General features: G+C 39.3%; 2 protein-coding genes across 2 annotated transcripts; both read right to left on the reverse strand.

The window, feature by feature from the left end:
• Positions 1–3031: 3031 nt before the first annotated feature.
• On the reverse strand, positions 3032–7003 carry LOC117315843 (uncharacterized transmembrane protein DDB_G0289901-like). The gene is made up of 2 exons (XM_033870247.1): positions 4977–7003; positions 3032–3107 (listed from the first exon to the last, which is right to left on the reverse strand). Exons 1-2 carry the CDS (start codon positions 7001–7003, stop codon positions 3032–3034), a joined length of 2103 nt encoding a protein of 700 aa, XP_033726138.1.
• Positions 7004–7336: 333 nt separating this feature from the next.
• On the reverse strand, positions 7337–9703 carry LOC117315844 (uncharacterized transmembrane protein DDB_G0289901-like). Its single transcript, XM_033870248.1, has one exon. The coding sequence runs from the start codon at positions 9701–9703 to the stop codon at positions 7337–7339; it is 2367 nt and encodes a 788-aa protein (XP_033726139.1).
• Between the last annotated feature and the right edge of the window lie 6259 nt (positions 9704–15962).

The following is a 15962-nucleotide window of genomic DNA, read 5'->3' on the forward strand; positions in this document are numbered from 1 at the left end:
TCTGTCATGTGTAAAAAATCTTTTTCTATTAGCCAATTGTTCTGATCTCTCTGCGGGCAAGCCTCTTTAATATTTAACACTTTCGACTTCTTTTCAAATACTCGTGAACTATTTTTGATGAAACCTTCCTTGCGTAAAGGTCTACTAATATTTCACCTTGACTATCACGGTCACAGGGGTTAAAGAGGCTTGCCCGCAGAGAGATCAGAAAAATTGGCTAATAGAAAAAGATTTTTTACACATGACAGATTGTTGGAATTGTTGAATTTTTCATTTTATTTTCCTTATAAAACGCTGAAAAGTGATATTAAAACCTCATTTTTAAAATATTATTTATTTAATCGCAACCCGCAATAAGTCCCCGCTATAAAGTGGAGTCTAATTTGATTGACACATCAAAGAAACAAGCACGTGCACAGTGCCGCACAGTGATAACTCCAAAGGCAGTGGCGATTTACAAAGAAGATTTGCCGTTATATTCCATACATTTCCCTCTCAGGTTGAGATTTAAAACGTCTTTTAAATACATATTCTGTAATTGTTTTCAAGAAATAAAGTCGGAAAGCCTCTAATTTTGTCACATAGAAACGTGTACTGAAGTTTATTTAGTGATCCGAGATGTGCCGTTTACCGGTCCGTCTGCGGGTAAGCCTCTTTAAATTATGAAAAAGTGAAAATAAAAAAAAATTAAAATCTTTCAAATTTATTATTTTGGGTCAAATTTGAAAAAGTGTTCAATGTTTTAAGTCAACCGAAACTTTACATAAAAAGGTTTCTGCTCTTTTATCTATACACACGAAGGCTTGATGTTTGGCAAACAGAATGCATGTGGGACTGGCTACAAATGTAATGTCTATCTTTGACCTTGACCTTCATTCAAATGATGAAAACAATATTTTTTTCAAAATGATTTATTTTGGTTACATTTTAATTAAGGTGTTTTGCAACGTTTCTAGGTCGAATGTTTTTGGGGTTTTTATCATTATTATTATTATGAAAAATGCGCACTCGTTAATTAGCACATCTACAGCGCGAGTTGCTTACTATATGGAAATGTAAATAGTTGATCTTGGCCAACAAAGTTCAAGGTCACAGTAATCAAATGGCTGGTAGAAGAACGGAAGTGGAGAGAAAATAAAGAGAAAACATGGGTATAGCATATGATTATGACCATTAGATTGATAAATTATTTAAGATGATTTTCTTTTTGTAAATAATATGTGTTGCGTTAAATTCTCTGCAAGGATGGGACGGTCTTAACGTGATCTATCAAATTTATAAATTATATGGCCAATAGGTTTCATGTTTCTCCCTGAAAAGGTACTTAACTTTATCATACATGTATATACGTAGTTTATGCATGAAAATCACATTTTTGATGGAAATGATTCAATGGTGTTTTTGTTGTTGTTTGTTTTTTAGAATTATGAGGGCAAAAATATACTACTACATGCATCTATATATGAACTGTTTAGAAATACATTGTAAACAAATAGAAGATATGTATACGTTGAAGTCTCAGTTACCGTTAAAGCCCATGAACCTCTTGTTATATATATATCAATTTCAATTTCAAAACATTTTATTGACACATAAGAACAATAGGATTGGACAGCAGGCAAAGCCTATATAAGTCCTCTCCCAAAACAGTAACATACACAATGGTACAAACATGGAAATAAAATAATACATTACATATTACAATCTCAATGCTTAACAAAGAGCAAGATCCATTAGATTAGTATTTATTTTGTTTTATGAAAGGAATACTCTAACCTTTTTAAATAGGTAAAACAATATTTAAAGCATTTATTTCCTAATTGAATAAATTTTAACAAACTGTATGGAATAAACATGTGATGATATTGAATTTCCTTATCCCAACAGATACAGGCCACTTAGTCCATTTTATCATCACACTGGCCATTTAAGCATTGAACGGCTTTCAGTTGGCATTCATAGTCAATATGAATGCCAACTGGACAGAGGCAAATTCCATGAAGCGCGCTAGCGCTTCCTGTTGAATTTGCCTCTGTCCAGTTGGAATTCATATTGACTATGAATTCCAACTGAAAGCCGTTCAATTCTTATATTTACCATCTGCGATTTTTTATTTGTCATGCGATTTTTGTTTTGAAATTTTCAAATTCAAATTTCCCGCGCTTACCAGTAGCAGAGATCACTTCCTGTTGGCAGTTCATAGGCTGGTGAACTCGCAACTGAATTGGTAGGGTTATATAGTGGCAGTGCCATACAATGGTAAATATCCACTGATGAAATTTAGAAATTATATATCACCAGATAGTTTATATTGTTTGGGTTAAAGGTTAAATATAAAGTTTGAAATGATTATTTGACTGAGAATAGTATTTAACAGGAGCTGCCTCACAAATATATATCATTGTTCTCCTTCACATGAAACAGATTTGACCGGTACTTATATGCCAAAGTTCTCTTACAAAATTATCTTGAACGCGTATAACTGATGTGAACTTGTCTGAAGGAACAATAAGGGAAGCAACTCTGTCGTACTTATACCACTTGTATACCAGATGCAAGTCTCTGCTGATGCGTGTACATACCTCATTTTAAAATATATCAATTTCAAACTCTTGATTCCCCTGCCTGTATTTAAGTTTTCCGCTGTATATATTTAGTAACAAACACTATTAGAGTAACGATAAATCTTTGTCACCACGCAATTTGTAATGACGACACAATTAATAATCATAATTTTTCCATCTAATGACAATATATCTGGTAAAAAAAGAGGTTTTTTCATTACAAATTGCGTTATGACAAAGCTCACATGTCGGTATTCTGACCGTTCTTTTACAGTCGTGACAGTAAATATGACTTCTTAAACATTCGTATTTCTGGGCACAAAATAAAACACCGGTGACATTAGATACTGGAAATCAATCTATCCCAGAGTACATTGCGGTTCCCTTCATAACACGTGTATACCGCAATGCACTCTTGAAGAGATATGACATTCGGTAACTCGTGTAAGGCAAAAAGGGAAGTAACTCTATCGTACTTCACGCCTCTCCCAGAGTGCATTGCCGTTCCATCGATTGACTTCACTCTTACCTATCTTGTTATCTCTGGAATTTTAAGGGAATCTATAATTAATTTCGAGGAAATTATATTGTACCCACTTAGCGCAATCGAGCTCTTTTTTCTTTTTCCTGATATACAAGTCTGGTTTTTGGTTTTTTGTTTAACCTGTTTGTTTCAAGCCATGTACATCTTTAAGTTATTGGATACAAGTAAAAATAGTTGTGCCAAAAATCACATTATATTGTGTTTCACTAAGCTATACAAAATGGTATTCAACAATTATGTAATTTCTACAAAAATTCAACAAATTATTGTTATTGAATTGAATTTGAATATAGTACCCCAATTTGTCTTCTCGTCAAGGAAATAAAAAGCCCGAATTCGGTTTTTATCTCCGAAGTATTCAACTTGTATGCTATTTTAATGAAGATATGTATAAAAATGTTATTGGTGTAACTACATTTTTGCAAATACAGGAATAAAAAAGATATTCAAATAACACAGGAAAACATTAATTTGCTAATTAATCAAAAACGATTCAACCAACCAATCAACAATCAAGTAAGCAAGCATTTAGCCAAGTCTGTTAAATCATTCAATCAGTAAATAGCATACTCTTTATAAGTAAAACAGGCAAATGATTCATCATTCACATCAACAGGTCAACCAAATACAATATGTACGTTTATATCTACATGTATTACGTATTAACTTGCATCGTAGTCGGAACAAACCTTAAACTGTAGCACGTGGCATATTTGAGATGCGTCATATTGTCCACGATATTCTTGATCGTCCGTGAACAGCCATGGTCATTTTGAGGGAAATTTTCGCTGTAGTAGTTGGTGGCTACCTCTTTTGTCGACTCGCTACTTGCTATCTAGAGCGATTGTGGCAATGTCTCTCTATCGAGGACGGAGCCTTTACAACAGAGATCGGTCCCGATTCCGTACGATCCCAACATATCTCTGGATTTAAACATTGTTTGTTTGTTTGTTTGTGTTGAAGATCATATTAACAGCCAGGTTCATTTAAGGACGTGCCAAGTTTGTGTGATGGAGGAGAGTCGGAATACCCAAAGAAAAAACACCGGCTTAGGTCAGTACCTGGTAACTGTCCCACGTAGGTTTCGAACTCAAGTCCCAGTGGTGGAGGGCTAGTGATAAAGTGTCAGGACACCTTAACCACTCGGCCACCGCGGCCCCACTGGATTTCTTCATCTCACGGTCACATTGTCCACTTCTGGTCCCCGTAGGACGGCAATAATGGTCCTTTATCCTGTAACATTTGATGTACATGCAGTTCTTGATCTGTAGCAATGCTCTTTAAATAAACTGTGTAAAATCAATATACAATATAAACTCTCTTGCAGCCTGGCTCAAATTCATAAAAAATGAGATCAATGTCGGCCGAGTTTGCTTTGACCATATCGCTATTTTTTTTACCAGACGCGTTATAACTTATTTTCAATTTTGCTGTGGCTCAGGTTTATTCAAAGCTTTGACGATCAATACATTGCCGAGCGAGATGTGATCGCAATATTTCGGCCGATTCCGTTATGATTCGGTTTGGTTTCGGCCCTTAACGGTTAATTGATCATGCCTGCTATAATTGATGACGTGGAGGGTGTCTGTCATCCTGTCCGTTAGCATATTTCAATAACGAAACGAATGAAATTGTCATTAAAGGGTAACTAAGGGTTCAACATATATTTTCTTTCTATATCTAATGTTTTAGTTGCAGTCTAGCCTTTTGGGTCATAGATATGGGTGTGATGAAAACAATATTCAGATAAAACTGCGACGAAAATGAAAGTTTACGTGCATGCTAATTTAAAAACACATGTTATAAAAAATGAGTTACATCTTAAGTAACTGTGTATATGGAGTCCATACGACCAATATGTGTTATACCGACGGTTTAGCTGATTGCCTCTAACCCAGACACCAGAACTAGACATTATGAATGTTACACGTTTGTAGTCCGAGTTTCCTCTGACCCAGACACCAGAACTAGACATCATGACTGATACACGTTTGTAGCCCGAGTTTCCTCTGACCCAGACACCAGAATTAGACATAATGACCGATACAGGTTTGTAGCTCGAGTTTCCTCTGACCCAGACACCAGAATTAGACATTATGACTGATACACGTTTGTAGCCCGAGTTTCCTCTGACCCAGACACCAGAACTAGACATTATGAATGTTACACGTTTGTAGTCCGAGTTTCCTCTGACCCAGACACCAGAACTAGACATCATTACTGATACACGTTTGTAGCTCGAGTTTCCTCTTACCCAGACACCAGAATTGAACATTATGACTGATACACGTTTGTAGCCCGAGTTTCCTCTGACCCAGACACCAGAACTAGACATTATGAATGTTACACGTTTGTAGTCCGAGTTTCCTTTGACCCAGACACCAGAATTAGACATAATGACCGATACACGTTTGTAGCTCGAGTTTCCTCTGACCCAGACCCCAGAATTAAATATTATGACCGATACCCGTTTGTAGCCCGAGTTTCCTCTGACCCAGACCCCAGAACTTGATATTATGAACGACACCTGTTTGTAGCCCGAGTTTCCTCTGACCCAGACACCAGAATTAGACATTATGAATGATACACGTTTGTTGCCCGAGTTTCCTCTTACCCAGACACCAGAATTAGACATTATGACTGATACACGTTTGTAGTCCGAGTTTCCTCTGACCCAGACACCAGAATTAGACATCATGACTGATACACGTTTGTAGTCCGAGTTTCCTCTGACCCAGACACCAGAATTAGACATCATGACTGATACACGTTCGTAGCCCGAGTTTCCTCTGACCCAGACACCAGAATTAGACATTATGACTGATACACGTTTGTAGCCCGAGTTTCCTCTGACCCAGACACCAGAATTAGACATTATGAATGATACACGTTTGTAGCCCGAGTTTCCTCTGACCCAGACACCAGAATTAGACATTATGACTGATACACGTTTGTAGCCCGAGTTTCCTCTGACCCAGACACCAGAATTAGACATTATGAATGATACACGTTTGTAGCCCGAGTTTCCTCTGACCCAGACACCAAAATTAGACATTATGACTGATACACGCTTGTAGTCCGAGTTATCTCTGACCCAGACACCAAAATTAGACATTATGACTGATACACGTTTGTAGCCCGAGTTTCCTCTGACCCAGACACCAGAATTAGACATCATGACTGATACACAATTGTAGCCCGAGTTTCCTCTGACACAGACACCAGAATTAGACATCATGACTGATACACAATTGTAGCCCGAGTTTCCTCTGACACAGACACCAGAATTAGACATAATGACCGATACACGTTTGTAGCCCGAGTTTCCTCTGACCCAGACACCAGAATTAGACATCATGACTGATACACGTTCGTAGCCCGAGTTTCCTCTGACCCAGACACCAGAATTAGACATTATGACTGATACACGTTCGTAGTCCGAGTTTCCTCTGACCCAGACACCAGAATTAGACATTATGACTGATACACAATTGTAGTCCGAGTTTCCTCTGACCCAGACACCAGAATTAGACATCATGACTGATACACAATTGTAGTCCGAGTTTCCTCTGACCCAGACACCAGAATTAGACATCATGACTGATAAACGTTTGTAGTCCGAGTTTCCTCTGACCCAGACACCAGAATTAGACATCATGACTGATACACGTTTGTAGTCCGAGTTTCCTCTGACCCAGACACCAGAATTAGACATTATGACTGATACACAATTGTAGCCCGAGTTTCCTCTGACCCAGACACCAGAATTAGACATTATGACTGATACACGTTTGTAGTCCGAGTTTCCTCTGACCCAGAAACCAAAATTAGACATCATGACTGATACACGTTTGTAGCCCGAGTTTCCTCTGACCCAGACACCAAAATTAGACATTATGACTGATACACAATTGTAGCCCGAGTTTCCTCTGACCCAGACACCAAAATTAGACATTATGACTGATACACGTTTGTAGCCCGAGTTTCCTCTGACCCAGACACCAGAATTAGACATTATGACTGATACACGTTTGTAGCCCGAGTTTCCTCTGACCCAGACACCAGAATTAGACATTATGACTGATACACGTTTGTAGCCCGAGTTTCCTCTGACCCAGACACCAAAATTAGACATTATGACTGATACACGTTTGTAGTCCGAGTTTCCTCTGACCCAGACACCAGAATTAGACATCATGACTGATACACGTTTGTAGCCCGAGTTTCCTCAGACCCAGACACCAGAATTAGACATTATGACTGATACACGTTTGTAGCCCGAGTTTCCTCTGACCCAGACACCAGAATTAGACATTATGACTGATACACGTTTGTAGTCCGAGTTTCCTCTGACCCAGACACCAAAATTAGACATTATGACTGATACACAATTGTAGCCCGAGTTTCCTCTGACCCAGACACCAGAATTAGACATCATGACTGATACACGTTTGTAGTCCGAGTTTCCTCTGACCCAGACACCAGAATTAGACATCATGACTGATACACGTTTGTAGTCCGAGTTTCCTCTGACCCAGACACCAGAATTAGACATCATGACTGATACACGTTTGTAGTCCGAGTTTCCTCTGACCCAGACACCAGAATTAGACATTATGACTGATACACAATTGTAGCCCGAGTTTCCTCTGACCCAGACACCAGAATTAGACATTATGACTGATACACGTTCGTAGTCCGAGTTTCCTCTGACCCAGACACCAGAATTAGACATTATGACTGATACACAATTGTAGTCCGAGTTTCCTCTGACCCAGACACCAGAATTAGACATCATGACTGATACACAATTGTAGTCCGAGTTTCCTCTGACCCAGACACCAGAATTAGACATCATGACTGATACACGTTTGTAGTCCGAGTTTCCTCTGACCCAGACACCAGAATTAGACATCATGACTGATACACGTTTGTAGTCCGAGTTTCCTCTGACCCAGACACCAGAATTAGACATTATGACTGATACACAATTGTAGCCCGAGTTTCCTCTGACCCAGACACCAGAATTAGACATTATGACTGATACACGTTTGTAGTCCGAGTTTCCTCTGACCCAGACACCAAAATTAGACATCATGACTGATACACGTTTGTAGCCCGAGTTTCCTCTGACCCAGACACCAAAATTAGACATCATGACTGATACACAATTGTAGCCCGAGTTTCCTCTGACCCAGACACCAAAATTAGACATTATGACTGATACACGTTTGTAGCCCGAGTTTCCTCTGACCCAGACACCAGAATTAGACATTATGACTGATACACGTTTGTAGCCCGAGTTTCCTCTGACCCAGACACCAGAATTAGACATTATGACTGATACACGTTTGTAGCCCGAGTTTCCTCTGACCCAGACACCAAAATTAGACATTATGACTGATACACGTTTGTAGTCCGAGTTTCCTCTGACCCAGACACCAGAATTAGACATCATGACTGATACACGTTTGTAGCCCGAGTTTCCTCTGACCCAGACACCAGAATTAGACATTATGACTGATACACGTTTGTAGCCCGAGTTTCCTCTGACCCAGACACCAGAATTAGACATTATGACTGATACACGTTTGTAGTCCGAGTTTCCTCTGACCCAGACACCAAAATTAGACATTATGACTGATACACAATTGTAGCCCGAGTTTCCTCTGACCCAGACACCAGAATTAGACATCATGACTGATACACGTTTGTAGTCCGAGTTTCCTCTGACCCAGACACCAGAATTAGACATCATGACTGATACACGTTTGTAGTCCGAGTTTCCTCTGACCCAGACACCAGAATTAGACATCATGACTGATACACGTTTGTAGTCCGAGTTTCCTCTGACCCAGACACCAGAATTAGACATTATGACTGATACACAATTGTAGCCCGAGTTTCCTCTGACCCAGACACCAAAATTAGACATTATGACTGATACACGTTTGTAGCCCGAGTTTCCTCTGACCCAGACACCAGAATTAGACATTATGACTGATACACGTTTGTAGCCCGAGTTTCCTCTGACCCAGACACCAGAATTAGACATTATGACTGATACACGTTTGTAGTCCGAGTTTCCTCTGACCCAGACACCAAAATTAGACATTATGACTGATACACAATTGTAGCCCGAGTTTCCTCTGACCCAGACACCAGAATTAGACATCATGACTGATACACGTTTGTAGTCCGAGTTTCCTCTGACCCAGACACCAGAATTAGACATCATGACTGATACACGTTTGTAGTCCGAGTTTCCTCTGACCCAGACACCAGAATTAGACATCATGACTGATACACGTTTGTAGTCCGAGTTTCCTCTGACCCAGACACCAGAATTAGACATTATGGCTGATACACAATTGTAGCCCGAGTTTCCTCTGACCCAGACACCAAAATTAGACATTATGACTGATACACGTTTGTAGCCCGAGTTTCCTCTGACCCAGACACCAGAATTAGACATTATGACTGATACACGTTTGTAGCCCGAGTTTCCTCTGACCCAGACCCCAGAATTAGACATCATGACTGATACACGTTTGTAGTCCGAGTTTCCTCTGACCCAGACACCAGAATTAGACATTATGACTGATACACAATTGTAGCCCGAGCTTCCTCTGACCCAGACACCAGAATTAGACATTATGACTGATACACAATTGTAGTCCGAGTTTCCTCTGACCCAGACACCAGAATTAGACATTATGACTGATACACGTTTGTAGCCCGAGTTTCCTCTGACCTAGACACCAGAATTAGACATTATGACTGATACACGTTTGTAGTCCGAGTTTCCTCTGACCCAGACACCAGAATTAGACATTATGACTGATACACAATTGTAGCCCGAGCTTCCTCTGACCCAGACACCAGAATTAGACATCATGACTGATACACGTTTGTAGTCCGAGTTTCCTCTGACCCAGACACCAGAATTAGACATTATGACTGATACACGTTTGTAGCCCGAGTTTCCTCTGACCCAGACACCAGAATTAGACATTATGACTGATACACGTTTGTAGTCCGAGTTTCCTCTGACCCAGACACCAAAATTAGACATTATGACTGATACACAATTGTAGTCCGAGTTTCCTCTGACCCAGACACCAGAATTAGACATCATGACTGATACACAATTGTAGTCCGAGTTTCCTCTGACCCAGACACCAGAATTAGACATCATGACTGATACACGTTTGTAGTCCGAGTTTCGTCTGACCCAGACACCAGAATTAGACATCATGACTGATACACGTTTGTAGTCCGAGTTTCCTCTGACCCAGACACCAGAATTAGACATTATGACTGATACACGTTTGTAGTCCGAGTTTCGTCTGACCCAGACACCAGAATTAGACATCATGACTGATACACATTTGTAGCCCGAGTTTCCTCTGACCCAGACACCAGAATTAGACATTATGACTGATACACAATTGTAGTCCGAGTTTCCTCTGACCCAGACACCAGAATTAGACATTATGACTGATACACGTTTGTAGCCCGAGTTTCCTCTGACCTAGACACCAGAATTAGACATTATGACTGATACACGTTTGTAGCCCGAGTTTCCTCTGACCCAGACACCAAAATTAGACATTATGACTGATACACAATTGTAGTCCGAGTTTCCTCTGACCCAGACACCAGAATTAGACATCATGACTGATACACAATTGTAGTCCGAGTTTCCTCTGACCCAGACACCAGAATTAGACATCATGACTGATACACGTTTGTAGTCCGAGTTTCGTCTGACCCAGACACCAGAATTAGACATCATGACTGATACACGTTTGTAGTCCGAGTTTCCTCTGACCCAGACACCAGAATTAGACATCATGACTGATACACAATTGTAGTCCGAGTTTCCTCTGACCCAGACACCAGAATTAGACATCACGACTGATACACGTTTGTAGTCCGAGTTTCGTCTGACCCAGACACCAGAATTAGACATCATGACTGATACACGTTTGTAGTCCGAGTTTCCTCTGACCCAGACACCAGAATTAGACATTATGACTGATACACAATTGTAGCCCGAGCTTCCTCTGACCCAGACACCAGAATTAGACATTATGACTGATACACAATTGTAGTCCGAGTTTCCTCTGACCCAGACACCAGAATTAGACATTATGACTGATACACGTTTGTAGCCCGAGTTTCCTCTGACCTAGACACCAGAATTAGACATTATGACTGATACACGTGTATTGAAGATAGAAGTATCGAATGCTTTCCCACTACAACAGTAGCTAGGCTAACTCCATCACTTCAACCGTCATCTGTATATATATCAGTCGCAATGTACGTCTGGTGTCAGGGTCAGAATTAGCCCGAGTTTCATCTGGCCCTGACACCATGTCTGTTGCAGGACATGGTGTCCGTTGTCAGGGTCAGAGAAAACTCGGACTACGTCAGAATAAACTCGGGCTACCGCGGTAGACTGACCACCAGCCCCTGAATATTTTTTATCTTTTTTTTTTTTTGTTAGAATTACTCCACTAAAACCTAATACTAAATCTCCCTTATACCAACCCCTAGTTGGAATCTAGAATCAGAAATACCTTCGAGACCGAATCATAAACCTTAATTTGATTTGTTATTTTGATATTCAATAGACAGGTAGCCAGTCTAGAAGTTAGAATCTATAGGAGTTAGGGTTCACACTAATTACAAACAAGCTGCTCGTGGAAATGTATTTTCCCACGTACACGGCTAGCGGAGTGGTAAAAAACACTACAGGGGTGTCAGCCAGTAGCATCGGTGTGATAGGTGTTATCAAAGGGAGCAGAAAAAAGTCCCGATATATCAAGGCTTGGAGTGATTCATCAAAGGTTTTAGTGTGAAGGAGGGTTCAGCTAGCTCAATACAGGGAGATTGTGACCTAAAACTCTGTACAATCTATTGTGGGACCTTTATACGGGGGAGGGAATTTTAACATCAGCGTGGAGTGAGTAAGTACAATACCAATGATATATATATCTTATCATATTTGTTTATATTTCTCTCGGTACAACTACGACAGGAAATTCAAATCTTTATCTTCGGATCACCGACACAGAGTGTATATGATACATTGTGCTAGTAAATAGATATATAGCTTAGAAACACAAATGACGAAGGAAGACAACTTTTTGACTCGTGCCCTGACCGGGCCTCGAACTCACGATCTACGGCATCCAATCGCCTAGCCAGAAATACCCGCAGCCTATACCGCTGCGCCACCTCGGCGTTATAATATTTGTTTGATATATATATAATTCTAAAGAAGCTTAAAGTAAGTAAACAGATTATATATACAAAACAAACGATATTTAAAGTGGAGTGTCATTGTGATCAGAATTAGTTAGAGGTGGGATTTCGTGATTGAGTTGGGTCAAAGTTCAACATATGATAAAAGTAATCAGAAGTGGGGTTGTGTAATGTAGTCAGGTCAAAGGTCAACATCAGATAAAAAGTAAACAGGGTGGGGTTGTGTGGTGCAGTAAGGTCAAAGGTCAACATATGATAAAAGTAAGCGGAAGTGGGGTTGTGTGCTAGAGTCGGGTCGAAGGTCAAAGAAAAAATGTAAGATAAAAAGTAAATAGAGGTCGGGGTTGTGTGATGGAGTAAGGTCAAAGGTCAACATTTGTAGATCGGGGAAGGGGGGGGGGGGGGGGGGGGGAGATAGGAGATGACATTCCTACATGTATTTGTGAACCTACCAACATCCCAGCCCCGGTTAAATATTCAACTTTGGAAATACGATTGTTACAAATAAACTAAACAATAGCAGCGAAATAACCTGAAACATAATTCCGTAGTGTGTAATATTGGGAGTGGCCGTACGGAACGTAGGGAAGCTGACAAGTGATTCATCTACAATGTATACGTGTGTATGGACTTCTGGACAGAGGTCTTCAGCCAGCCACTTATGTAACTATTGGGGAACAGCCATGGACAACCGGACAGAACTATGTCTGGTGTATGAATAGTGAGGGTGAGCCTTGTAATAGAAAAACGATTGACACTATTGACACTAATATATTAAAGTGTATCAATCTTTTCCGCTATAAAAGTCAACCACGGGTACTTGTATCGACTAGCCCTCTGATGACATCACAGACCGACCCCGATCGGAACACCTCGCTGCCGTTTCAATCGAAACCTCTCATCATTTGTTAATACTTTCCATTATGGTTGATCTAGACTTGATTACCTGCCTTAGTACCATTTCTCTCCGCTAGGTTGCGCTCATGAATACGTTTTTTTTTTTTTTTTTGTATTTTCGAAGCGAAGCCTAGCGGAGAGTAGAAAAACTGCGGCAGATAATCCAGTCTATGGTTGATCAATCGGAAACCCTCGTCATTTTCTTTTGCAGACGGAGGCGAGGTGTTTCGATTAAGACCCGTTTCTCGGCTTCAGACACAAACCGTCACGAGCAGGGAGCTTGGAACCATATGCTACTAAATTTTCATCCAGATTTAATACGAACGTTGAAGGGATGGAAGGTATAGACTGCAGTCGTCAAAGAAATGAAATGATATCAGAGTCATTGTATTCTTATTTTGCTACAAGGCCGGCCATTATTTCAATTACCTTGATTAGAAGGCGTTTGATCGGGTCTAGTGATAGTGAGCACTCGAACAGGAAAACTCAGAAAACACTAAAACAGACGTCTCCGTAATGAGTTTATTGAACGGTTAAACTCGATAAAAAGTGAGAAAGCCCAAGAATATTGTACAACCATTGAGATAAAATGCAATGATCAGTAAATATACATGTACGTATATTACATTGCATAACTGCTTGTCTCGATTCCGATATACAGTATTTTCGTCCATAAAGGAATTTAATGCTATGTGTAAGGTAGCATATACCCTTAACTCTAGTTAAATCTAACACATACAGTTTTACACAAATCACAGATATAGTGAGTAAGGTAGCATATAGCCTTAACTCTAACACAAACCACAGGTACAGTGTGTAAGGTAGCATATATAACCTTAACTCTAACACAAACCACAGGTATAATGAGTAAGGTAGCATATAACCTTAACTCTAACACAAACCACAGGTATAATGTATAAGGTAGCATATAACCTTAACTCTAACACAAACCACAGGTATAATGTATAAGGTAGCATATAACCTTAACTCTAACACAAACCACAGGTATAATGTATAAGGTAGCATATAACCTTAACTCTAACACAAACCACAGGTATAATGTGTAAGGTAGCATATAACCTTAACTCTAACACAAATCACAGGTATAATGTATAAGGTAGCATATAACCTTAACTCTAACACAAACCACAGGTATAATGTATAAGGTAGCATGTAACCTTAACTCTAACACAAACCACAGGTAAAATGTGTAAGGTAACATGTAACCTTAACTCTAACACAAACCACAGGTATAATGCGTAAGGTAGCATATAACCTTAACTCCAACACAAATCACAGGTACAATGTGTAAGGTAGCATATAGCCTTAACTCTAACACAAACCATAGGTATAATGTGTAAGGTAGCATATAACCTTAACTCTAACACAAACCACAGGTATAATGTGTAAGGTAGCATGTAACCTTAACTCTAACACAAACCACAGGTATAATGTGTAAGGTAACATGTAACCTTAACTCTAACACAAACCACAGGTATAATGTGTAAGGTAGCATATAACCTTAACTCTAACACAAACCACAGGTATAATGTGTAAGGTAGCATATAACCTTAACTCTAACACAAACCACAGGTATAATGTGTAAGGTAGCATGTAACCTTAACTCTAACACAAACCACAGGTATAATGTGTAAGGTAACATGTAACCTTAACTCTAACACAAACCACAGGTATAATGTGTAAGGTAGCATATAACCTTAACTCTAACACAAACCACAGGTATAATGTGTAAGGTAGCATATAACCTTAACTCTAACACAAACCACAGGTACAATGTGTAAGGTAGCATGTAACCTTAACTCTTACACAAATCACAGGTACAATGTGTAAGGTAGCATATAACCTTAACTCCAACACAAATCACAGGTATAATGTGTAAGGTAGCATATAACCTTAACTCTAACACATATCACAGGTATAATGTGTAAGGTAGCATATACCCTTAACTCTAACACATATCACAGGTATAATGTGTAAGGTAGCATATAAACTCAAATCTAACACAAATCACAGGTATAATGTGTAAGGTAGCATGTAACCTTAACTCTAACACAAATTACAGGTATAATGTGTAAGGTAGCATATAAACTCAAATCTAACACAAATCACAGGTATAATGTGTAAGGTAGCATATAAACTCAAATCTAACACAAATCACAGGTATAATGTGTAAGGTAACATACAGCCTTAACTCTAACACAAACCACAGGTATAATGTGTAAGGTAGCATACAGTCTTAACTCTTACACAAACCACAGGTATAATGTGTAAGGTAGCATATAACCTTAACTTTAACACAAACCATAGGTATAATGTATAAGGTAGCATATAACCTTAACTCTAACACAAACCACAGGTATAATGTGTAAGGTAGCATATAACCTTAACTCTAACACAAACCACAGGTACAATGTGTAAGGTAGCATGTAACCTTAACTCTTACACAAATCACAGGTACAATGTGTAAGGTAGCATATAACCTTAACTCCAACACAAATCACAGGTATAATGTGTAAGGTAGCATATAACCTTAACTCTTAACATAAATTATGTGTATAATGATATGGTGGCATATATAGTCTTGAACCATGTATGGAAATACAGTCCCTTAAATATTTCTCCGTGAGAATAGAATTGTCTACATGATTTATAGTTAGTTA

This window comes from Pecten maximus, chromosome 17, assembly GCF_902652985.1.
Source record: "Pecten maximus chromosome 17, xPecMax1.1, whole genome shotgun sequence".
NCBI lineage: Eukaryota > Metazoa > Mollusca > Bivalvia > Pectinida > Pectinidae > Pecten > Pecten maximus.